At 46.2% G+C, this 26,196-nt stretch overlaps 1 protein-coding gene across 2 annotated transcripts in view; it reads right to left on the reverse strand.

Annotated features, from left to right (window-relative positions):
• The window catches only part of FGR (FGR proto-oncogene, Src family tyrosine kinase), a 74,135-nt gene that overhangs the window by 17,379 nt on the left and 30,560 nt on the right, over positions 1-26,196 (reverse strand). For both annotated transcript variants that reach the window (XM_048500758.1, XM_048500760.1), the window contains exons 2-4: positions 10,956-11,017; positions 4,213-4,478; positions 2,898-3,000 (exon numbers count right to left, since the gene is read on the reverse strand). In XM_048500758.1, coding sequence (XP_048356715.1) covers positions 2,898-3,000; positions 4,213-4,465 — 356 coding nt within the window. In that variant the 5' untranslated portion in view covers positions 4,466-4,478; positions 10,956-11,017. The remainder of the gene's footprint in view (positions 1-2,897; positions 3,001-4,212; positions 4,479-10,955; positions 11,018-26,196) is intronic.

Genomic DNA, 26,196 nt, shown 5'->3' on the forward strand with positions numbered 1-26,196 from the left:
TGCCCAAATTGCAACCCAAAACCCACATATTTATCGCAAAGTGCCAACCCGGCAATTTAACCTGGATACTGAGGTTTTAGTTTAGAAAAAATGGTTGGCTCTGAGGTGTGCATTACTCAGGAGTAAGCTTGGTGGTAGTTGGTGGCTTTGCTTTGAAGCAATCATGCAACTCTTCCAATGGGTGAATCAGGAGGGTTTACTCAGAAGCAAGCCCCAATGTCAGCAACTGAGCTTACTCCCAGGTAAAGGATTGCACTTTAGTTCTTCGCATGAAAATCAGTGGGCCCAGGCCAGCCTAGATGTGTGTGGGGGCACTCTGTTTGCGCGTGCCCACAAAGAGGGCTCTGAGTGCCACCTCTGGCACCCGTGCCATAGGTTCGCCACCACTGTCATAGAGTGACCTTGAGCCAATTTCTCTCGGTGTAGTCGGCCTCGGAGTGCTGAAAGAGAAAGTGGCAGAGGGAAGATCATGTCATATCATCCAATGTTCTGCTGCCAGATTGGAAGAAGAAGAGTTGATTTTTATACTAAAGCCCACTTGCTGCATCTCGTAAAGGCATAGGTGCCCAATACAGATGCCATAAGTCTGTATGAGGAAATGTATAATAGTCGGATTGGGAAATTGGCTATTGCCTCAGCCAGGATTGAACATCTGGCCCAGCCTCTGCCAGATAATAAGAAAAGAGTCAGCTTTGCATAGAGTCAGCTTTGCATGCTAAAGAAGGGTTTTAAAAACTCAGGTTCAAACTAGCAGTCTGCCATGAGAGCTTGCTGGGTGATCTGGGGCTTGTTTGTCTCTTTCAGTCTTAGCTACCTTGCAGGGTTATTGTTGGGAGGATAAAATGGAGGTGAGGAGAATGATTTTGTAAGCCACTGGGGAAGAAAGTGGTGTACAAATATCTAACTATCTATAAGAACATAAGAACATAAGAACTAGCCTGCTGGATCAGACCAGAGTCCATCTAGTCCAGCATTCTGCTACTCGCAGTGGCCCACCAGGTGCCTTTGGGAGCTCACATGCAGGATGTGAAAGCAATGGCCTTCTGCTGCTGCTGCTCCTGAGCACCTGGACTAACTAACTAACTAACTAACTAACTAACTAACTAACTAACTAACTAACTAACTAACTAACTAACTAACTAACTAACTAACTAACTATCTATCTATCTATCTATCTATCTATCTATCTATCTATCTATCTATCTATCTATGGTTTTTCCCATGGTTTTCTGTTTCAATGGGTTTCTTTCACTGCAAAGTGAACGTGGCCAAACCGATCTGCCCTTTTGCCTGCCCTCCACTTCCTTGTTCTATTTATGCAAGAGGGAACTGCTGTTGTGTGGGTGGGGAGAGTCAAGAGGAGTGAGGAAACCCAAAGAAAGCAAAACATGTGCTCATTCCCTCCCCTTTCTCTACAAAGCGAGAGGAGTCAAATATTGCCAGGTTTCAAAAACTGAGGAGCTTCTCTGATCTGCAGTACAGTGAGTTCAAGAGTGGGGAAAGCGTGCAGAACCAAGAATCTGACCTGAAGGGACTGTACACTCACTGTGGAGTTGTCCACAAGGGCACAAATGGCCTGGGAGTGCCCTGACATCATGCTTCGGTGATAGGATTCAGAACAGGCACGTGCCTGACGTAGCAAATTTATTTCAAACGCTTGAAATTTGATCTTTTTTAAAAAAATCCACTATTTCATAGAGCCATATTGTGTGCATGTGAAGCAAGCAAGGATAAGGGAAGTTATGTGTGACTCCTCGTGCCTTCTGAGAAATGTGCCAAGTGTGGTGAAGGAGAATGGCATTGTGCTGGAGATGATGGAAAAGTGTTAGCTGGTGGCAGTCCTTTATCAAACTGGCTAGCTTCATGTTGTTTAGATATAGTATGAAATGTTCCAAAAGAACCGAACATTTCCTGAAACATCCAGGGTCAGTAAGAATAACAATACACGTGTAAAAAGGTAAACACGTTGGTGTCCTTCCTGAATGGATAAAGATAATTAGTTGAAATAAAGTGTGTCGATAGAATAAAAGTTTGGTGCAGTATTGAGTTATCACTCTGGAACCGATGTAAAAGTTTGGCAAGATCCTAATGCCAGTTTGCCTATATAAGTTTATGCTTACATCTGTAAACCTACCTCACAGGGTGTTTGTTGTGAGGGGGGAAGGGCAAGGACATTGTAAGCCCCTTTGAGTCTCCTACAGGAGAGAAAGGGGGGATATAAATCCAAACTCCTCCTCCTCCTCCTCCTCCTCCTCCTCTTCTTCTTCTTCTTCTTCACTTTATCAGCATCTTGAACTTTCTTAGGAATAGATGCTTTCCTTGTTAGTAGTAGTTGGATCACTTCTTTGAACCCAGCTGAAATAACTTTGTCTCTGACAGTGGCCACACATACGACCTCCCCCATAATAGCAAAATGCACAAGTTCTGGATGAGTGGATGACTATGGCCATAAGGAGGAAGTCCTTCACATTTCTACCGACATTTGTTAGAAGGTCCAAAGCTGCTATCCATCAATTAGATAAACTTATAAGTGTGGCTGCACAGACAGGGAAAAGAACAGTGGTCATTAAACTCATGGGTCAGCAAACTCAAGTGGGTCACAAGGACTGAGGAGGTTCCTCAGCAACAGAGAGGATTTCTCCCTGGGGCCAAGTCTCAGCTAATTCCTCACTGTGATCCACTTTCTGGCACTTTCCATGACTCTGTTTCCTTTCCCTGATTCTCTCCATTTGTTGCTCACTGTCCTGGCCTTGACATGAGTGATGTCATAACTTGGTTCTCCGTCTTCCTGTCAGTACTCTGATGTCACATCCTTGCAGCCAAATAAGTCCTGAGTTTAGAAAGCTTGAAGACCCACTGAGTTAACTTCCCCTCCCATGCAGAGTGAAGATACTCACGTATTGTTGATGATGTGGAATTTCTCTCCCTTCATAAACGTGAGATCGTCCTCTGTCCGGGCTTCGTAATCGTACAAGGCGACGAAAAGGGTCACTCCTCCACCTGCAGGGCATCAGAGGAGGGCAGTGAGAGCCCAGCAGAAGGCTGCATATTGAACTTGGGCACATGTGAAATTCTGCTCCAAGGTCCATGCTCACCGCTGTGCCCCAGATTAACTGACTCACCATCAGTACCACCCACCCAGGTTTCCATTCAGCTGGCTTGAAAGGAATGATTTGAGCATGCACAGAAAAAGGAAACTACAGGGGTGTAGGGTTTAGTCTAAGCTTGTGTCCCCCCCCCCCACCCGTGCACAACCAGCATATGTACCAATACTTCCTGCTACAACCTGCAAGCACGCACAAGTTTATTTCTTAATTGAAAGATAAAGAGGGAAAGAAGACAGGCAGCAGAAAAAGAGAAACAGATTTCACCCTCATTGTTCATTTTCTCCTAATCTACTTAAAAAAATAAAACTTGCTCCTTATTAAACCCCACGTGCCCAACTGTACAAAAAAAGTCAGCTCGCACCACATACTGTGTCTTACAATCACCAAATTGCACTCATCTGAAATCTAAGAAGAAGAAGAGTTGGATTTATATCCCCCCTTTCTCTCCTGTAAGGAGACTCAAAGGGGCTTACACACTCATTTCCCTTCCCCCCTCACAACAAACACCCTGTGAGGTAGGTGGTGCTGAGAGAGCTCCAAAGAACTGTGACTAGCCCAAGTTCACCCAGCTGGCATGTGTTGGAGTGCACAAGCTAATCTGGTTCACCAGATAAGCCTCCACAGCTCAAGTGGCAGAATGGGGAATCAAACCCGGTTCTCTGGATTAGAGTGTACCTGCTCTTAACCACTACACCACACTGGCTCTCACTTAAACTTGTGCGTGCTTGCAGGTTGTAGCAGGAAGTATTGGTACATATGCTGGTTGTGCAAGAGGGGACAAGCTTAGACTAAACCCTACACCCCTGTAGTTTCCTTTTTCTGTGTATGCTCAAATCATTCCTTTCAAGCCAGCTGAATGGAAACCTGGGAAGGTGGTACTGATGGTGAGTCAGTTAATCTGGGGCACAGCGGTGAGCATGGACCTTGGAGCAGAATTTCACATGTGCCCAAGTTCAATATGCAGCCTTCTGCTGGGCTGATGAGAAATAAATATGGATTGAAGTGACAGGGAAAAGCAGAAGGCCAGCTCCCCAACCCCAACCCCATCCCCAAACCCTCACCCCACCCCACCTAGCCCAGGAACAGACCAGATTGGGAGACTCACCTGCAACCCCACCTCCATGTGAATGCAGGGAAGGAGTAGGGTAGAAGCCAGAGCCTGGAAGGAAGGCAGGTGTAGAAGGCCCCGGCGTCCCTGGGAAGTTGTTGAAATCTGGGATGCGTGGGAAGTTGTTGGAGGGGTTCTGCTGGGTGGAATTGAGGTCGTAGCAGGAGTTGGCAGGCTGGCCGGTTGCCCCGTCACTGCCATTGTTCTGGTTCTTGCTTACCCCCTTCTTTTTGCATTGCACACAACCCATCGCTGGGCGGCCCCTGTGGGAAGGCAAGAGAACAAGGAGAGCGGAGGCGTGAGGAGAAAAAGAGACGGAGGTCAGGGAGGGAATCATTTGCCAGGAAGGTTCCCAGAGGGCTTCTGGTAATATACATCATGCTGAATTGAGCCCCAGCAATGGCGGTAACATTGCAGTGCCACTGTAACCTGGCTGGTGGCAGCCATGACAAATGTAGGCTCACCACAGCCACCTCCTGTGCTGTGGCCAGCTGCAGATACTGCAGGAGAGTATGCAGTTGTTGCTGCGGCTTGGCTCCACTCAGCTTGTTCCTGAGTCATTTTAACTTTTCAGCCCGCCCCTGAAACTACCTGCCGACCCAGATCCTTGCACAAAACCCTCCTGATTGTTCTGTCTTTTGGTCAGTCTTCCTCACTGAGATGTTGTTCCTCCACTGTGATGAATTTCCATGCTGTGGCACTGCCAGGGTGATTCTGGAGCTAATTGTGAAGCCCTAGGCCATGGAGTGTCTGACTCTGGAGCTTCAGATGTTCATGGGCTGATGGGAATTGTAGTCCATGAACATCTGTAGCGCCAGTGTTGGACACCCTTGCCCTAGGCCAGCGGTTCTCAACCTGTGGGTCATGACCCCTCTGGGGGTCGAACGACCCTTTCACAGGGGTCGCCCAAGACCATTGGAAAACACATTTCCGATGGTTTTAGAAACCAGGACACAAATAATTTTACAGTTGTGGGTCACCACAACATGAGGAACTGTATTAAATGGTTGCGGCATTAGGAAGGTTGAGAACCACTGCCCTAGGCAAAAGTTCAGGATGGGACCTTAGAATCACTGCCACTACCACCAGGGCCAATTAAGGGGTGGCTCTTGCCCCCAGCTATGTGGGTGGAGCCATCACAGCTGCTGAAGCCAATGGTCCAAAACCTTGACGTGGAGAAAATAGGTGGCAGCAGGAGTCTGCTCTTCTTCTTTCTCCCTTCCATTGGGGTGGTGGTGGTGCTATGGATGGTCAGTGCCCCTCCCAGTTTCGTACCAGGGGCAATTGCCCCTATAGACCATCATGTGAAACTGCCTATGGTCCTTGGAGCATCCATCACCTCCTACAGCCTTCCTCAAAGGTTCCAGGAGCCCCATGTTCCCTGCTCTGCCATGAAGGCTTGTTGGATGGCCGTGGGCTGTCATTCTGTTTCAGCATTACCTACCTCACAGGGTGATTGTTGTGAGGACTAAATGGGGAAAAGGGAAAACAATGTTGTAAGTCATTTTAGGTCCCCATGGGGAGAAAAGTGGAGTATAAACATCTCAACCATTTTTTCCTGTTTTGGGAAGACATTTGGAGAATGAGGGTGATTGCTGTTTAGCTTTGGCAGTCAATATATTTCCTGGAATTCTAGAAAAGAAAGGCTAAACATTTTAACTTGCCTGGTCATCTCATCAAAGATCCCAGAGTAGCCATCCTCAGCTGTTTGCAGGTGGATGAATGGAATATTAAGTGGTGGAACAGAACTATATTCAGAAATTGGACTGTCAAGCTAGACCTAAATAAGTATTACTATTCCTTCTCATACTTCAGATCCCAGCCTAATATCAGATTTCTGGAATTGCTCAAGAGGCACAGTTTATACAGAACAAGACCTTTCCCTAAGCCACCCAGCAAGCCATTTTGCGGGAAGCATGGGGTGCCAAAATACCAGCCAGGGAACAACACTGTATGGTATGAATATGGGCTAAGTAATTGGGTTGGACAAGTTCCCTGTCAGGTACTTATCTCCTGAGTTACTTGTCACCCCAGGGACATCGAAACATACAGATAGTGTAGGAAAGGGGACACTGAAGGCAGAATATGGTTGCAGAGTGACATCAGAAAAAATGATCACAACCAACCTAGTTCATTCATGTTTGAAGGTTAGAGATAACTTCATTTGGACTAGTTACACTTCTACGCATAGTGAACACGGTCCACTTAGCTTGGAACTCTAAATATTTCTGTTCAAGAATGCATTGAAAAGAAACAGAAAGAATTGTAAGAATATTTCGGCAGATGACTACACAACATATATGTTTCCAAACAATAATTATGTGGGGTCTGAAAAATGGGAGCTGTCCATCTCCCCAAAATGGCATTCCAGGCTGCAAAACTGACTGTCAGGCACTTTAATTTCACTCTGCTGCCTATGAGGAAAGGCAGGACTTGAAGCACATGTGGCTCTTTCATGCTCTGCAGTGGTGAAAGTCCAAGGGAGGGGGAAATATGCATGACTCGACATGAAGGAGAGAGGATAAAGGGCATTTGCTAGCTTTGTTCTTCTCAAAGACTGTCAGCTTTTCACTGTCTTTCTTCCTGCCACATGCTGGTTGCATGGCAACATGTCTAGTACATCAGCCAAAGAAAGCCATATGTAACAGGAGGCACAGTAGAGACCCAAAGACCAGCAGCTCATGAATGGAGGCAGCTTGCAAAGATTCTGAAGGGCCCACAGGGTATGCAGTGACATCTTCGCCCTCTGCCACCACCATGACTCCTGTTTCTATGAGGCAGGAAGCACAGCGGCCTTTAAGCAGCCAGAAGGATGGCCTTGCTAGTTAGGCTGGCAAAGATGCAAGGACAAAGGTCAACCTTTCTCCAAGCCATTGCCAATGCGGCATGCTGTCAGAAATGGCCTCTGCATGGGGCGAGGCAACGGAGGAAGCCCCCCCCCACCATTCAGGGCACAGAAGTGCTGACTCCCACACAAGCATGCCAGGGCCCGGTGTTGCTACCATGGAAACTTCCAGGAGAGGAAGCAGCGATTGCAGTGGAGGTCCTGATATTGGCATGCTTAAGAGAAAAGCAAGGAACCCATTCGGCTTCTTGCACTAGGCTCGTAGGCTGGCTTCCCATCTTGGCAAAAGAAAGTGACAAGAGTCAGGCTACACCCAGACAGGGCCCTAGGCAGAGTCTGGTTCTGCAAGAAACAGAGGGAGGAAATCAGAACGCAGGAAGAGCACATGAGCGGGCGGCAGGGGGGTGCATCTCTTAATTCGCAGTGACAGAGACCTCCGAGCTACCCGCCACTGACAGCCTTGGGTTAGTGGGACAGTTGAGAGCCAGCGCCGAACGGGCGGGGGGAGTGGGGGAGTGGCAAGAAGAACGCTGCCATTGGTGCTGCTGAGACATGTGCTGAAAATCCTTGACTGTGTCAGGGGATGTTGCTCACGAACCAGGGACTGGGGCACGCATGAAAACTCTCAAGGAATCTCCACAGCATGTTTACAGGGAGGTATGTCTGCAGGACTGCACCTGTGTAGCACATTTTATGAATCAAGTTCACTTGCTGCAATATGAGGGTGATGATTTAGGGGGTGAGAATGGTGCTTTGTTCAAGGAGGAGACGGGAAGCTTCCTTCCTGGTGTCCTTCCTGTTGCTCCCTGGCTGGGTTCCAGCTGTGCATTTATGGGGGGAGAGCAGGTAGTGGGGAAAGGTTCAACATCTGTCTGCTGCCACTCTGTTGCAAGGCCACACACACACCCCCGGCCTATTTTGCAGCTGCTCCAGAGAAACAAGGTTCACTGCATTTGGGTCTCCTGCCAAATACCCTGTTTCCCCAAATATAAGACAGCCCCTGAAAATAAGACATAGTAGAGGTTTTGCTGAAGTGCGAAATATAAGGCATCCCCGAAAGTAAGACATAGCAAAGTTTTTGTTTGGAAGCATGCCTGACGAACAGAACACAGAAAAATAAGACATCCCCTGAAAATAAGACATAGCGCATCTTTGGGAGCAAAAATTAATATAAGACACTGTCTTATTTTCAGGGAAACACGGTACATCATTTTAGCCTCCAAGATGGAGTGTTCTGGAGGTTTCAGTCAACACTCCTGGCCCCGTCTCCACTCTGCTTACTTTGGGAATTCTTTACTATAAGTAACAGCAAATTGGCCAGGCCCTATGCCCATGGTGGCGAACCTTTGACACTCCAGATGTTATGGACTACAATTCCCATCAGCCCCTGCCAGTATGGCCAAACCAGCAGAACTGGATATACACAGGTAAGGCAAGAATCTCTGTCTACTCAGAAAACTCCACACAATTTTTGGAAAAGATATCGTAACTGTTTGCTGATTACACACAAGGCATCTGCTGCGCGATGGGGGTAAATGTGCGTCGCTGCAAGATTTCTTCTACGGACGTATTTCTTCAAGCCCCGCTTTTACTTAATATCCTCCCCGTGGCAAGCAAGACCACTTCTAGCACAAATTTAATTTTGCTTCGCAGCCAGAGTGGGCAGAGTTGCCAGTGAGCACAGCTTTGCCCAGACCTCTTCCTTCCACCCGCAGCCAGCCCACCTAGTCTCACACTTCCCACTCCCTCACGATTCCCACTGCTTTGTATGCATTCCCTTCTGCCTCTCTAAATGCTTCTATCGATATATCGATAGGAACAAGCAGGCTTTCTTTCTGGCTCCACCCCCTGCTCTGCTTCTGCCTTCTCTGATGATTACAAGGGCATTTAAAAAAACTTCTTTTCAAACAAGCTTCTATTTTTTAAAAAAAGCCTCTCTCTTTGGCTTTTGCAAAGGAACAACACGGCCAGGGACCCTTTCTGTCTCCACCCCACCTCTCCTCAGTGGCGTAGCTACCAGGTGGTGGGGTGGGGACTGGTGCACCAGATGGAGCTGTTGGGGTCACGTAGGGGACGGAAAATCGCCCCTCACACCCCTCCTCCTTCCCCCTTCCTGCTGTGGAGGCTGCTGTGCGCGCCCCTGCCCAGTCCCACCCCACCAGGCCCTACCGCCAGCTAAGGTAAGTGGCATGCGGGGGTGTGGGCGGGGCAGAAAACTTGGAGTTCACCTCAGGCTCCATTTTCTCCAGCTACGCCTCTGCCTCCCCTGCTCTGCTTCCCTCCTCCCCGATGATTGGGAGGGCCTTTTACAACTTTATACCAAACAAGACTTTTACAACATTTTTTAAAAAAATTCCCTGGCTGCAGCAGAGACAGGAACAGAGAGAGAAAGAAAGAGAGTGTGTGTGGAGGGGAAGGGAAGGGGTTACAGTACTAAGTCGGTTTCTTCAGCAGCATGTGGTCCAGCAAATATCTTTACCTTTTTCTTTCATGTGTGGGGGGATTATGTTGGGAAAGGGTCTACAATATCAATACACTTGCTATTACAAGCATATCAATATAAATGCAATTTAAACAGATTTAATGAAGTCCTTTATCTTGCAATTATAGGCATGATTAGATCTTTGCCTTTATGGGGAGTTGATGGTGGAGTTAAGAGAACCAGGAAAAGGTGCTGAGGTCCATGGAAACCAGCAAGCTAGCATCAGGGCAGGCAAAGAATGGCTCCTCACTGTAAACAGTGAAAAGCAAGGAGACCGCTCTGAAAGCCCACTGCTTCACTGAAGAGCACCTAAAGAATCTTGAGGTAAGCATTCTATGAATAATGTGTCTTTGAGTTACCAAGGGAAGAAAACATTAAAAATTGGTCTGATGAGGAATAAATATTTCCCAGAAGAGACAGATTTTAAATATGGCGAGAAGTCAGCAAGCGTAAGTTCCTGGGCACTTAGAGAATCATAGATAAGGATATTTTGTGGTCCCTATTTTATAATCCCTGAAATTCCTGTTGGTCCCCAGCCTGACTCTATAATTAATAGTAAAATGACTGGCCTTTGTTGCAATAACAAAAGCAATAATAGTGGGACATACAAACCCAAAACAGGAATTTCTACATACTCAGGAGACTTCCCAGAAAAATACGGCTTTGTAAATAAATACTCCTCCCCCTGAAAGCTCCTGGTACAGAGGACAGAATATGGTCCAGAAGGCACTAAACGTTGAAAGCACGCGACAGTCTGTTATAGGGGAAAAGGGCACAGGAGATATTAACCCCTTGAAGCTTAGAGAATCCTATAGAGGGCCATTTGGGAGAGATTTCCACACTGTTCCCCCATTATTCCTTGCAGATCCCTAGCCTATTCATGATTATTTACACACATCATCCTCTTTGCGTTCCATTTAATGGGAACTGCAGCAATGAGGTAAATATAGTTCCTAGGGGGGAAAGCTGACAGTAATAAAGTAGATTTTAATGTGGTGTTCTGGATATCATGTTCTGGAAGAAAGTGTTCTGGATACTGTGGACTGCCAAAAAGACAAATCATTGGGTTGTAGATTAAATCAAGGCTGAACTGTCCCTAGAAGCTAAAATGACTAAACTGAGGCTGTTGCATTTTGGCCTCATCATGAGAAGACAAGAGTCACTGGAAAAGACAATAATGCTAGGAAAAGTTGAAGGCAGCAGGAAAAGAGGAAGACCCAACATGAGATGCTTTGCCTCTTTAAAGAAAAAACAACCCTCAATTTGCAAGACATGAACAAGATTGTAAACGATAGGATATTCCGGAGGACAACGAATTAATAGGGTTGCCATGAGTCGGAAGTGATTTGATGGCACTTAACTCACACACACAGAGAGAGAGAATTTCTACCCACTGCTTATTTTGGTACTTACCAAATCTGCAGTTCAGGTCAACGCTGCTGTGCCATGGCTTTTCACTGGCTGTGAACAAGCACCTAGAGAAAGAGACACAGAAAGGAGCACAGCTGATGAGGTAGATACTAAGGACGCATCTTCTAAACGGTCATACCCTACTGGTAAGTGCACATATGTTCCCAATGATCCTTGCTTAACAGGGACAGCTCTAATTTTCAGTAATGGCCACTGTCAGCTTCTTTTTAAGACCCTGAGTGGTCTGGGAACCACTGTTCATTTGAGATGGATGCATCCTTCTTTCAGCAACTGTCTCAATTTCCCTTGTTGTCTTGGTTGGGGATAGAATGAGACATACATAAAATATTTTCCAAAGCTGTGTGTATTTAATACCTGAATTTAACACCAAAGTTAGGTTGAGATTTTATATTTTGGACTGATTATACACTGGTGCTCTGTCCTGCACTGAAGGGACAGAGCTTCTGTTATGGACACCTCCCCACCTGCCCTCTCACTGAGCAGCAGATCCCATAATCTCCACTGTTTGTGAGAGTGCACAAAGAGCAACCTTCTCCCCTGCTTTACAGGAAAGATGGAACAAATGGCCCTGCATTATTATTTGCTTCATGCTTTTTTGCTCCACCTCACCTCTCCTGCTCTACCTCTGCTCTCTCCAATGATCGGGAAGGTTGTGAAAAACTTTATTTCAACTTCAAGCATTTGTACCATATTAGATCTATCAAAAATAATGTCAGATCTAATACAGGTATATTGAAATACTAAGAAATAGTATTTAAATAACTAACAAGCCTCTCTCTCCTTCAGTGGTAGCAGCAGCAGGAAGTATGTGTGTGCATGTATGGGGGGAGGGGAGAAATATCAGTTCTAGGACATGGTCCCCTTCTTCAGCAGAGTGTGATCCAGGGAACTGCTTTGCCTCTTTCATTTAGGGGAGGATTATTTTTTGGAAAGAGGCTACAATATTGATATAAATGCAAAAACAACACTGTTGATATAACTGTAATTTAAAGGGCTTTAACAAAGCCAGCAATCTTGTTCCTGTATGCCTTTAAAAGTGAGTTGATGGGTGGAGTTAATAGAACCAGGAAAAACATATCCAGGCGAGTTCGGTAGGCAGACTGCCCAGCAGGTAGTGGGGTGCCTCCTCATGTGTAAACAGAGAAATATGAGAAGACCCCACTACAACCCCACTGTATTCAAGAAGACAGGAGTTCATCAAGTGCTAGAGATAATACTCTGAAGGTTATAGTGAGAACTAAGTGAACAGTTCAAGAACCCAACAGTGGGAGGGGGAAAAACCTTAAATAAGAAGCCAGGGGAATGAACCATGGCCTTGGATGACTCTACCCTAACTACGGAGCATGGGAAATAAACAAGATGAACTTGAACTCTTAACATGGCATAGCAAATAATATAATATAATATAATATAATATAATATAATATAATATAATATAATATAATATCATATCATATCATATCATATCATATAATATATAATATAATATAATATAATATAATATAGTAGGCATCACTTAAATCTGGTGGGATGAGTCTCCAGATTGGAATGTAATAATTGAGGGGTATAACATATTTCAGAGATATAGACCAACTAGGAAAGGAGCAGGAACTGCATTAAATGTGAGTCCACGATTTAAATCTTGGAAGCCAGGTTGAGAGCATCTGGATAAAAATTAAGGAGAAGGGAAACAACAGTGATCTCTATTACAGACCCCCAAGCCAGATTCAAGAACTGGAACAGATGACCAAATTTTAAGACAGGAGACAAGTAGTAGTAAGGGGAGATTTCTGTTATCCTGAAATTGGAAGTCAAACTCTGCGAAGACTATAAGGTCCAACAAATTCCTTACTTGCCTTGCAGACAATGTCATGGTCCAGAAGGTGGAAGAGGCAACAAGGCTGTCTTAGATTGACTCCTGACCAACGATGATGAACTGATTAATGGGGTAGAAGTGGTAGGATCCTTAGGTGGGAGTGGCTATGTGCTCCTGGAATTGTTATTCAGTGGAAAGGGCATGCCAAGCACAGTCAGACACACATTCTAGACTTTAAGAAAGCTGATTTCAGTAAACTTAGGAAACTACTGGGCGTGATCCTGTGGTTAAGAATGCTAAAAGAGCAGGGAGTGCATGATGGATGGGAGTTTCTTAAAAGTAAGTTCTTGAAGGCATAGTTTCAAACAGTTCCAATGAAGAGGATAAATGGGAGGTGTCTAAGGAAACCAGGTGGATGTCCAAAGAGCCAGCATGGTGTAGTGATTAAGAGCAGGTGCACTGTAATCTGGAGAACCGGATTTGATTCCCCACTCTGCCACTTGAGCTGTGCAGGCTTATCTGGTGAACCAGATTAGCTTGTGCACTCCAACGCATGCTAGCTGGGTGACCTTGGGCTAGTCACAGTTCTTTGGAGCTCTCTCAGCCCCACCTACCTCACAGGGTGTTTGTTGTTGTGGGGTGGGGGGTGGGAAAGGAGATTGTAAGTCCCTTTGAGCCTCCTTACAAGAGAGAAAGGGGGGATATAAATCCAAATTCTTCTTCTTTAAGAACTTTCAACCGAGCTAAGATTTAAAAGGAACATATACAAGAAATGGCTGTTTGGATAGTGAAAAGGAGCTGGTGGCAGCTACCCATACTGAGGTGTGAGGATTCATAACTCTGGGTTTGTAATTTTGCATTTTGCTGGCTGATCCCCAAAATCCCTTGCACTGACTAGGGGTTATCAAAGGTAACCCTGGCCCAAGCATGCAGAAGAATCAGAGAACAACTAGCTGTGGCTGAGGTTGTCAGGTCCGGCCAGGCTGCAAGCCTATTTCTACAATGGGGTGCACCCATGACATCTCTGAAATCAAACAATTTTTAACGATTTATGATTAGGGTTTCCACCAAACCAGAGAAATTAGGCTTCGGCCTTTGGCTAATAGGTTATTTAGGGAAAAGGTAGCTTTAAAATGCCTTAAAATAAGTGCACCCCCCCCCCTTCAGATCAAGGAGCTGAGCTAGACCCCCTGGTTTGGGCCCGTTGAGTTTGTTTTGCCATCAGGCCCAAATTCTGGTCATGTTGTTGTCAACCGAGATTTTCATCTCCTGACGGCTGGGCTGTGAAATGATTTTGCATGATGGGTGCCCTAACACAAAGGGAGTCCAGAAGGATGGATAAAACGCAAACTGACATGTCCTGCCTCAAGGGCATGGAATTCCCTTTGCGGCAGCCTGGAAGGCGAGAGCTGGGGGTCGGGAAGAAAGTGGTCTCCTTCAAGGACCCCAGAATCAGCCAAGTCCACCACAGCTCCTTAAACCTTTGTGGCTAGAGACCTACATGTGCTCAGCTGGTTTCATTATCTGTTGCTGCCAGTGCATTATCTATAGCCCTGCCAGATTCTTGCAATTTTATGTGGGGGGTGGGGTTGGCATCTTGTTTAGGGGTCGCTGTGATTCCAAGAACCAGTGCACGCAAACTTTCTTGGCTCTTTGTAAGTCAGCTGGGGTAAAAATGCATAGATCTTCCTTTGCAATGATTTCCCCAGAAGTTATGCTGTAACCGTCAGCCGTCACAGAACTTGTGTGTACCAGACATGATCTGGCAAGGACTTGCTGGCATGCCTGATCTACATTTTGTTGGCATCCCAAAGGATTATTGGACAGAGTTAAAATAAATACTTTCCCCCCCTAACAATGCATTTATGGAACTCACTCCCATGGGATAGAGTGACGACCACTCAGGTGCTTCTAAAGGGAGATTAGACGAATTCATGCATACCTACACCCATCAAGGGCTATGAGCCAGAATAGAAGAAGAAGAGTTTTGGATTTATACCCACAATTGAAGCTGCCTCCTACTGAGTCAGATCTATCAAAGTCAAGTGTTGCTTACTCTGATGAAGAAGAGTTTGAATTTATACCCTCCCACTTTCCTGTAAGGAGACTTACAATCCTGAAAGGGGCTTACAATCTCCTTTCCCTTCCTTCCCCACCCCCACAAACACCCTGTGAGGTGGGTGGGGCTGAGAGAGCTCCAAAGAACTGTGACTAGCCCAAGGTCACCCAGCTGGCATGTCTTGGAGTGCACAAGCTAATCTAGTTCTCCAGATAAGCCTCCACAGCTCAAGTGGCAGAGCGGCGAATCAAACCCTGCTCTTAACCACTATGCCACTGCTGCTCCCCCTGATGGCCGTGGTGCTCCAGGATTTCAAGCAGCAGTCTTTCCCATAACCTCCTATCTGATCCTTTCAACTAGACTGAACTTGTGACCTTCTGTACCCAAAGCAGATGATTTACCGCTGAGACACGGACTCTCTAGCACAGGGGTGTCCAGCTCTGGCACTTCAGATGTTCACGGACTACAATCGATGGGATGGGAATTGTACATCCATGAACATCTGAAGTGCCAGAGTTGGACATCCCTGCTCTAACACATCTCTGCCTTAGGATAAGCACATATCTCTGAACATGGAAAAGCATGTTAGTGCCCTTGCACATCTGTCAATCCTTTTAATGGTACTTGTGCTTGTGAATTACTCCGGTCCTATACCATCTGCACTGGCTGCTGATCGAGTTCCGGGTCATGTTTAAAGTGTTGGTCTTGACCTTCAAAGCCATTCACGGCCTTGGACTGCATACTTACAAGACCGCCACTCCCCATATAGCCCTGTTAGGCCCCTCCGTTCATCGGAGGAGGACCTCCTGGTGATCCCTGGCCCTAAAGCTATCAGGCTGGCCTCTACAAGGACCAGGGCTTTTACAGCCCTGGCTCCCACCAGGTGGAACAGGCTTCCAAGGGAGATCAGGGCCCTGCGGGACCTGCAGAGTTTCCGCAGGGCCTGTAAGACAGACCTGATCCACCAGGCATTTGGCCAGCCTGGTTAAATACATCGCTGCCATTTCATCTGGCCTCCCATGGGCATAAAGGTAAGGAGGGTGAAACGCCATCTGACACTATACGGTTCCTGGTTTTATTATTGCTAATGAGTTGTTTATGTTATGTTTTTAAGCTGTTTTGATCACTGTTGTCCACCGCCCTGAGCCCCAAGGGTGAGGGCGGTTTAGAAATCTAATAAATAAATAAATAAATAAATAAATAAAATTTCTTAAGATGCATGTGGCGCTTCTAGTCCTACCAATGCCATAATACTCCAGGAGCTGCTTTATACAGGGATAGGGCATTGGTCCTGGACCGTGTCCTCTGACTGGTGGTCATCCTTCTCAGTCCTACTACTCAAGACCCTTTTAGCTGGGGAGGTTGGGGCCTGAACTTGGCACCTTCTTCATTCAGTGCCAGATAGTCTACCATTCATGGTCTACCCAAGCTACGCACCAGGTGGTTCAGGCCTGTTTAGGAAGTGCAGCAAACTTTCAAGAACTGGACGAACTTCCCTAATAAGGTTCCTCAAGTCCCTACTTGACAATGTCAATTTTTGCAACTGCTATCACAGCCTATGGCCTCAGTGGGGAAGTCAGAACAGAAAAGACATCACTTTCTATTTGGTCTTATTACAACAGGATGAGCAACCCCCAGCTGCCCTCGAGAAAAGTTGGAATCCCTTGTAAAACAGATGCACCACAATGAGTTTCTTTCAGTAGAAACCACCTCGGACGACGTCTGATACAATGACATAAAAATAAACCCTGTGGTTTCATCCGCATGAGTACTGCCTGTAATTTGCATCTCAGCGCACGCTGTCCCTGTTTCCTGTCAGTGAGCACCAGGCTAGAAACAGAATCATGCTTTTCATGTGATCCAAGCTCTGCTGAGGATGTCCATTTCTATAATCAGTCCAGACCCAAACACTTCAGAGTTTTAGACTGCATGTTTTCAACTTACAAAATCAGGCACTCAGACTTGAGGGCCCAAGCGTCCTGGATAGGGGAAGACTGGGATGTTCAAATGGCCCTGGAGAAAGTTAAGGCAAATGGCCCTTGAAGTATCACTTGAGAGCCAGTGTGGTATAGTGGTGAGAGCCGTGGTGGCGAACCTTTGGCACTCCAGATGTCATGGACTACAATTCCCATCAGCCCCTGCCAGCATGACAAATTGGCCATGCTGGCAGGGGCTGATGGGAATTGTAGTCCATGACATCTGGAGTGCCAAAGGTTCGCCACCACTGGGTTAGAGTGTCAGACTAGGATTCGGGGACTCAGGTTCAAATCCCCATTCTACCATGAAACTCATTGGATGACCTTGGCCTAGTCACTTTCTCTCAGCCTTAAGTTGCCTTGGAGAGTTGTCAAGAGGATGAAGAGAGCAGAACTGAAGAAAGTGCCCTGAACTCCCTGGGAATTGTGTAGTTTTTATTCTAAAAGACACCTTTGATAATATTTTTATAAACAGGAAGTCAAGCATTTCAATATTTCCACTCGATCAGATGCAATTCCCAAATATGTATTTGAAAGGAAGAACCCCACCCCGCCCCACACGCTCACACACAATAAATGAGTCCAGTGGTAATAAACATCACCTATTCTAAGCCATCTTGCTCTGGTAAAATTCACCTCCTCAGCAAGAGCAGCCTTATTTCTTATTTCAATTCATATAATTCCTTGGGGGTATAGCACGTGAAATTAATAATGGCTGGACTTCAGATCAGAAGCCAATAACCAACTGCATCTAAAGGAGATATAAATGCTTGCTATTGCATTTTTTATTAAACATAGCTGGGGGGAAAGTGGAACATGGGTGGTTCTAAAACTGCACCTCCCTCCTACCTTCTGTTGGAGCAGAAGGGGGAGTGCTCATGTTTCGCAGCTAAATTTGGGAGGTCAAAAGGCCAGCCCATCAGGGTCACTGGAGCGACAGACCCAGCGGAGCTGACAAGAAACTGACACGGTCTAGCAAACTAATGCTAGACCAGACAGCAGGAAACCTTTCCAAATGGAAGTTGCATGGAAAAAAAACAAGCGGTGAGTGGGCAAATGGTGCATCAGCTCGGCTAGGGACAGTTGGCAGGGGAGAATCCCTAGGTAAACAAAAGAATGTGGGGAGAACCCACTGCCACGGGGTAAGTAGTACATGCATAAATATCCTTCAGCTGTGAGTTTCCTTGTGGGAACTTTATTCTGATTTGAATCAGGACCACGGCACAGCGGAGGAGGATGCTATTTACCCCCTTGGTGAGCTGCATGTTTACTGAATACTGCACTCCCAGTGCCTCTTATGGGGAAGGCTGAAGCCACCCCTCCCCATATTCCTGATGCAAATCTGGGCGCTCGGATGCTTCACAATGGACTTCCCAGGGAATGCGACTGGTCAGTCCCTGTGGCGGTCACAGATTACATGTCTCATGAGATACTCTGTCAGCCCAAATTTTCCTGCATGCAAAGATGACATAGATAAGGAAGGATTGGAAGCGATCCCACATGGAAGAAGAGGAGTTTGGATTTATACCCACCTTTCTCTCCTCTAAGGAGTCTCAACGTGGCTTACAAACTCCTTCCCTTTCTCTCTCCACAACAGGCACCTTGGGAGGTAGGTGGGCTGAGAGATTTCAGAGAGAACTGTAACTAGCCCAAGGGCACCCAGCAGGCTTCATGTGTAGGAGCAGAGAAACAAATCACCAGATAAGAGTCTGCCATCATGTGGAGGAGTAGGGAATTAAACCCTACTGGGATTGGATTAGAGTCCACTATTCTTAGCTGCTACATCACACTGGCTGATAAACTAAGCCAAAGAATGTGGACCCCTGTGATACGCTGAAACAATATAAGCCCTTTCCACAATGCCCCTCCACAACGTTTTTGCTTAATTTACTTTATTGATAGCTCCCTTTTCTCACTGAGATTCAAGGCAGAGTACACAGAATAAGACAATGAACCATGGTAGCATGAGATGTCTACTAAGCAGCGCAATAGGACTAGGATTCCAAAAGTTAGAAAAAATGTATGAAGTTATCAGATTATATATATCTCACAATGCAGAGACTGGAATTACAGAATGAAAACACCATGTAGTAAGAGAAGCATAATATGTACAATACATACTGTATATGGTGGCACAGGCTACACTCCTGCTCCCTTTATAAAAGCACCTTCCTGGACCATTCTATTATGTTATAATTCAGTTTTATTTTTACAAATCTGTGTTGTTGGGCTATATTGGAATATACACATAACCTACCTGTTGCAGCCTATCACTCACTGGTACAAACTCAGAAGCATTGTTTCAATGTGATTCCAACAGGTCCCTCTGTGTGCAATTTTGCATGCACCCAGGGTCTTGTTTACAGTGGGGCTCTCAAGCGTTATGCATGCAATGTTAGCACATTTGTGCAATGACCAAGCCAAGCTCATCTGCTGGTACACTGAGTAGCAGTTGAGGATTCAGGATAAACAAGATGCTATGACATCACATAAAGTTGCCTGATACAGATTCAGACCCTTGGTCTATCAAACTCAGTCTTGGCTACTTTGACTGGCAGTCAGATCTCTGGAATCTCAAGTCAAGGTCTTTCACATCACTGGATTACTAGATCCTTTTGACTGCACATGCCAGGGATTCTGTGTTCAAAGCCACTGAGCCATGGCCCTTTGCAATGGATAAGTTCTTCTTGCCAGCCAGAATCACATTTAAACCAAGTTTCCCCCTGTGCAAAAAGTCCATCATCACACATCTGAAACACATTACTCTGTTTATGATTTATGTTTAATCAGCAAAGATTGGAAAGTTCATTTCAGAAAAAGAAGAAGAGTTTGGATTTATATCCCACCTTTCTCTCCTGTATGGAGACTCAAGGTGGCTCACAAGCTCCTTTACCTTCCTCTCCCCACAACAGACACATTGTGAGGTAGTTGGGGCTGAGAGAGCTCAGAGAACTGTGCCTAGCCCAAGGTCCCCCAGTAGGAATGTAGGAGTGCGGAAACACCTCCAGTTCACCAGATAAGCCTCTGCCACTCAGGTGGAGGAGTGGAGAATCAAACCCGGTTCTCCAAATTAGAATTCACCTGCTCTTAACCACTATACCACACGGGCTCTCATGAGAGACAAGATGATTTTACCCACTCTGGATTTTTTACAATTTTTAGAATATTTAATTATTCTTATAGTGGCCACAGACAGCTTCTTGATTCACCCAGGAGTTTTAAAAGTTGAAAGCAAACTGAGAAAGGCTTCATTTCCCATGGGGCTCAAACAAGTATATTTCAATCAATATCTTTCTCCTGATAGAGGCTGTTGTTCAATGGCCGAGTATTTAGTCTCTGGCATCTTCAGTTGTGGTTCAATGGCCGATGGTCTCTGGCATCTTCAGTTAAAAGGATCAGGTAGGAGGAGATAGAAAAGACTTTCACCAGAGACCCTGGAGAGCTGTAACCAGTCACCCATGACTTGAGCGCCATGTAAGTTTAGAAGAAAAGTTTGAATGTATAACACACTTTTCTCAACCGTACGTAGTCTCAATGCAACTTACAAACTCCTTTCCCTTCCTCTCCCCCACAACAGACACCTTGTGAGGTAAGTGGGGCTGAGAGAGTTCAGCAAGAACTGTGACTAACCTCCTGGGAATCTTATCCATCACCAGTGTGGTGTAGTGGTTAACAGCAAGTGGACTCTAATCTGGAGAACTGGGTTTGATTCCCCACTCCTCCACATGAGCAGTGGGGTCTGGTGAACCAGATTTGTTTCCCACTCCTACATGTTCCTGCTGAATGACCTTGACAGTTCTCTCAGAACTCACTCAGCCCCACAAGGTGTCTGCTGCGGAGAGAGGAAGGGAAGGAGTTTGTAAGCCGCTGTGAGTCCCCTTAAAGGAAAGAAAGGGGGATATAAATTCAAACTTTTCTTCTTCTTCTTGAGTCCCATCAAGGAGCGCTGCTTTTTTGTATTGTTTACCTGTTACAAGCAAGAATCTTGTGGCAAAAAACTGAACAAAATTTAATCCCAGCATTAGATGAAGTGGGCTTTTTTCCCCCCACAAAAGCTTATACTCCGATAAATGCTGATATTCTTTCCGGCACTGCTAGACTCTTGTTTATTCTTCCTTACTTGGGCCGCCAAACTGTCTTGATCGCCTCCTTTACTTGTATCATCCTCCCAGCATTGACCTTATCAGAATCACTGATCCAAGATTCCTCCCTGCACACACACATACAAACAGTAGTTGTCTGTCCTTCTTACACACACAGTCTGCTTCCACAAGGGTGTGTTTCTACTCTGAGACAAGAGAACCGTCACCTGGGGGTGAGAGCCACCAGTCATGTATGCTGTCTGAGTCATCAGCCATATGTGATTCAGGGATCTCATTTACATGTTTGCCTATGGGCAAAGACATTTATCAGGACATCTCGCCTTGATGAAAAGTTATCAGGAGGAGGACCCCCGTAAGGATTCAAGTGGGAACCCTAAAATGGCAGCTGAGATCTTGCAAGATAGTCCTGGTCAGCTATCTCGGTTGCTCGGGCAACTCAAAATGGCAGCTGGGATCTCACAAGGTCACTTTGCAAGATCTTTTAAATTATTATTTATTTTATTCAACCCCCTTTTTAACTTTTCATATTTTCCCACAAAACTGGGGACTTTTTGATCATGGCGGGAGTGACCCCAGAATTATTAAATGCTTATTTATTTTCTGAAAATAAATAATTGAACACTGGGTGAAGAACTACTTCTCTCCATCTACCTTGGACCTCTTACTGCCAACCAATAGCTCCACATGGCTGTTTTAAAGGTTGCTGACGCTTCAGGGCAGAGCAAGGCCCATCTTGCCCTCTGGGTGCTCTGGTTCCTGCCGCATAGGGTCAAAAACTCCACCAAAGCGCCATGTGCGTCAGACAGAGAGGTGCCCTGACCCATGAAACATTCCCCGGGGTCTGCCATGAATATGGAAGAGGCAAACCCAGCCTTGAGAGAGATATACAAGGGCCACTATTAAGCAGACTAATGCACCATGAAGCCTTTCTCTGTCCTCCCACGCCCTGAACCATTTGGGCACATGAGGAGCTGGCAAAATCCGGGTATTACTGGGGGCTCACACAGAGATTATCATTGTTGTGGAAGTCAACCCATCGCTCACATACACACACAGAGCGATCTATCCCAACAGTGACACTAAGTGGAGGAGTCAAAATGTGAAACTGGAAAAGAGACTTCATGACTGAAAAATAAAAAGAGTTTGCACTGGTACCAATATTTAAATACCACCCAGAAAAAGAAAAGAATGAAAAATCTAGAATCTGCCCTGCAGTGCCTATGAAACTGAAGTTAGCAAGGAGTTCAAGCATTCAAATATTCTCAGGTCTTTCAAAATTACTTTTCCTAGAGGTGCTCTGTTTTAGAACAATGGAAAAAACCAACAACTAATGCATGGTGTATTGCCATCTTTTCCAAAAGTTTTCTTCTGCTGCTAAGCCATCTGTAAATGTGTATATTAGTGTTAATTTGCTTTTGTTAATGTGCTATGTTCATTTTCCTTTGTCACAGCTGAATTCCATAACAAGAAACTCTGCTTTTCAACTAACAGCTCACCTCATGGGAATCTTACTCATCTCCAATTTGAGCCCCTATCAAGGCATGCTGTTTTTTCCTCCAGCAGCTGACCTCTTGAAAAGTTTACCCCATTTGCTTCAGCTCTGATCCCTTTCATCTGAAGAGCTGTGCAATTGCCAGCATCCAAAATGGGATTGCCAACTGCCTGGAGAGGAAAAACCCCTGTCCTTTTAAGAGATGTTTTAACAGGTTACTGTGTACCTGGTGATGTTACAAAAAGCATTAGCTGCCCTTTACCACACATTAAGCCTCTATTAAAGGGGAAGAACATTTTCTCTAGGCAAAACATGCTGACGTATCCTTTCTAGTTAACTTCCCATTCCCACTGCCGGTAGAACCCTCTGCTTTTCCCTTCCTTGCAAACTTCCTGTTAGATCAAAACATACTGCTGGAGCTATAAGGACTCCTTCCTTCCTTGATAAATAAGCATGTTTTGTACTTGTCTCCCTGTTACAAGCAAGAATCTTGTGGCATAAAGACTTGACTAAATTTAACCCTAGCACTGGATGAAGCAGGGTCTCTTCCACAAAAGCTTATGCTCTGATAAATGCTGACAGTCTTTCCAGCACTACTAGACTGTAGTTTATTCTTCCTTCCTTGGTTCCCCAGGAACTTCCAAACTGTCTTCTTTTTTCCTCCTTTACCTGTATCATCCTCCCAGCATTAATCTTATCAGCATCTTGAGTCTAAAATCCCTCCACACAGACTCACAGTCTTTGTCTGCCCTTCTTACACACAGAGACTGGTTCCACACATGGACTGGTTTTCCTACTCCTCTCTCTCCAACCAGGAGAGCTATTTCTTGGGACAGAATCATTCAGGGGTGTGGGGGCAGCCCAGAGGGCCTAATCCACAGTTGTCCTCCTTCCTAAGGTTCACCAGGCGCCTACTCCTTTGGAGTTTTGATGCCTGGCAAAGACTGTTCTCTTCACCTAGGAATTTGGCTGACCCCCTTTCTGGGAAGCCCACCCCCCGGGACATCCATACAACCCTCCTTTTTTGTGGGGGGGTTGGGTGTGGGAGATTTTGGATTGTGTCTGAGTTTTTAGAATGGGTTTGTTGTGTTTTTCAGCATGGGGTTTTATTGTGTTTTTACGGTCATGATTTTAATGTTGCATGTTTTATTGTAACCCAGCCTGAGACTGCAGTAAAGGGCAGGTAATAAATGTAAATAGAATAGGAATAGAACCGAATCCTCTAATTGTCCATGTTCCAGGTGCTCCTTGTGCTCAGCACTCTCTTCCTCAAATAGATCCTATATCAGTGGTGGCGAACCTTTGGCACTCCAGATGTTATGGACTACAATTCCCATCAGCCCCTGCCAGCATGGCCAATTGACCATGCTGGCAAGGGTTGATGGGAATTGTAGTCCATAACATCTGGAGTGCCAAAGGTTCGCCACCACGGTCCTATATGATCTTTTCAGAAAGAATGCCCACACTGGTGCCATTCCCCTTCTGCCAGGCTCTTGTGGCTGCCTTTCTTTTCCACACACATACACCAGACCACCAAAGCGCTTTCTGCAGACTTAAAAAAAAATTAGGAATCATGAAAATGCTGCAGCAATGACCATTGTTTTTTTTTTTAAAGGCCTCTAAAGCCTTCTGGTGTTAATGCAGAGAAGAAACTGCAAGGGAAACTGCAGGTGGGGGAAGTAAGTGGGCAGAAAGCCCTGTGTGTTTGCTCCATTGCTGATGTGAATGTCCCTGCATTTGCAGTGGCAATGATTGCAGAATGGAGATTCCTAATTGGGTGGATGCAGCCAAAGGATGTTTACAAAATACCTGGCACAAAGTCATGGCCCAGTTGCAGAGACCTCTCTCTCTCTCTCTCTGACATTCATCAGTATTTGTTTACTCATTCGATTTCTATCCTGTTTTCAGAACAACACATGGCATTTCCATCCAGGCAATCTCTCCTCCTGGGGGCTGCAAGCACAGAAGTCCCGATAACACCAAGATTAATATATCGCTCTGATGCTACATGAGAAAACCATTCACAGTTTCACATAAGTGGTTTGGGGTAACCTCGGCTCAAACTGAATGTTAAATCTTACAGAGGTCTGTCCCAACGCGCTGTCACACAGAAGAACAGGGTCTCATATCTGAGCGGCCCTTTGTGAGATTCCAAAGTGTTCCAAGTGAAGAGGAGAGGCTTCCAGCTTCCCTTCCAGGTGGCTTTCTCCAGTTGAAGTGGCCACAGGGTTGATTGTTTGCCTCTTTCTCTGGCTCCATGTGTCTTTCCCAGGAGCTAGAAAAAGGGGCAAGCAGGGACCCACTGGCCATTTCCACTGGTGACGATAGCACAGGAGGGAAGCCAGAAAATCCTCCTCCCCACCTGCAGAACCCCCAAGTCTCACATAGGGCTGTGCTGTGTGACAGTGAGTCGGGACGGGCTCCTATGCCCTGACCCATGTAAGAAGTTAAATCTAGCCTGAGCCCTACCTTCATGAGTTCGAGCACTGCGTCACAACCTATTTCCGAATCTGGAACATCTAAAAATCTGTCTTTCTTTTCCCCTTTGAAGACACAGGGCCACTACCCACTTACCTCACTAAACTGCAACGCCGTGGCAGCCAGCCGAGGTCTCCAGTGTGATTGGCTGGGAAGAGGTTGATCGTTGGCTGCGCTTTCTGTGGAGACACGTCATCAGCAGTGTTTGGAAGTGAAAGCAGAAACCAGCTCGCGGCGCCGACATTTTCCATTTAGGCGGGGACACCCCGGGGAGCGTCCAGGACCCCCGTGGCTTTTAAAGAGGTGACCCCGCGGCTTATGGTGAGTGGATAGTGACCCACATTCTTCCATTTGAAAGGATGCTGTCCGAACTGTGCTACCAAATGCTGCATTTCGGGGATCCTGCAAAACTGAGCGTGGATTAAAAAGTAATGATTCCATAAGGGAATTCTACTGGAAAAAAATAAAACAGGATTTCTGTGGCTCTTTAAAGACAAACAGGTTTGTGTTCCCTGGGAAAGGCCATGTCTTTGTCCTGGATGCCCTTCAGCCCAAACCACACATTATGATTTCCCAACTTGTAATGTTTGGTTCACCTGACCTGACACTGACGTAAGCAGCCAGATGTCAGGAGCGGAGGAACCAGCTTCCTAAGCACGCCAGGTCCCAATTCAGATCAGAACTGCCATATGGGGAAGGAAGGGGCTTCAGACTCCCCCGGCCTGAGCACTGTTTTTTTTAATCTGTAACAGCCCTGTGGAGTACTATCTGTCACACTTTGGGGCTGACTGCATAGAGTATGTACAGCCCCCCCTGATGGGGCAAAAAAGCACCCCCATGCTGCTTTTGATCATGAAACAATGGAGGAGGGAGGCTGAAGCCCCCCCCCTTTCCCCTAAATCAGTGATGGCGAACCTATGGCACGGGTGCCAGAGGTGGCACTCGGAGCCCTCTCTGTGGGCACGCACACACAGAGTTCATCATGTGGGAGTGGAAAATCACCCCCCACACACAGACATCTAGACTGGCCTGGGCCACTGAGCACGATGCGTGTGCACCACGGTGAGCAGGGAGGACTCGGCTGGTGGGCCTGTGCTCCAGGTGGCTGCTGCCTGAGGGGGGGCACAGAGGAGGCAGAGATGCTAGAGAGGCACAGAGTGGTGCGCACGGGACTTGCTGGAGGCTAGAACAGGCTGGCCACTGCTCGAGTGGGTGGGGCGGAGGAAGAGAGAGCCAACCATTTTTTTCTAAACTAAAACCTCAGCATTCAGGTTAAATTGCCGGGTTGGCACTTTGCAG

Source organism: Sphaerodactylus townsendi, linkage group LG06, assembly GCF_021028975.2.
Source record: "Sphaerodactylus townsendi isolate TG3544 linkage group LG06, MPM_Stown_v2.3, whole genome shotgun sequence".
NCBI lineage: Eukaryota > Metazoa > Chordata > Lepidosauria > Squamata > Sphaerodactylidae > Sphaerodactylus > Sphaerodactylus townsendi.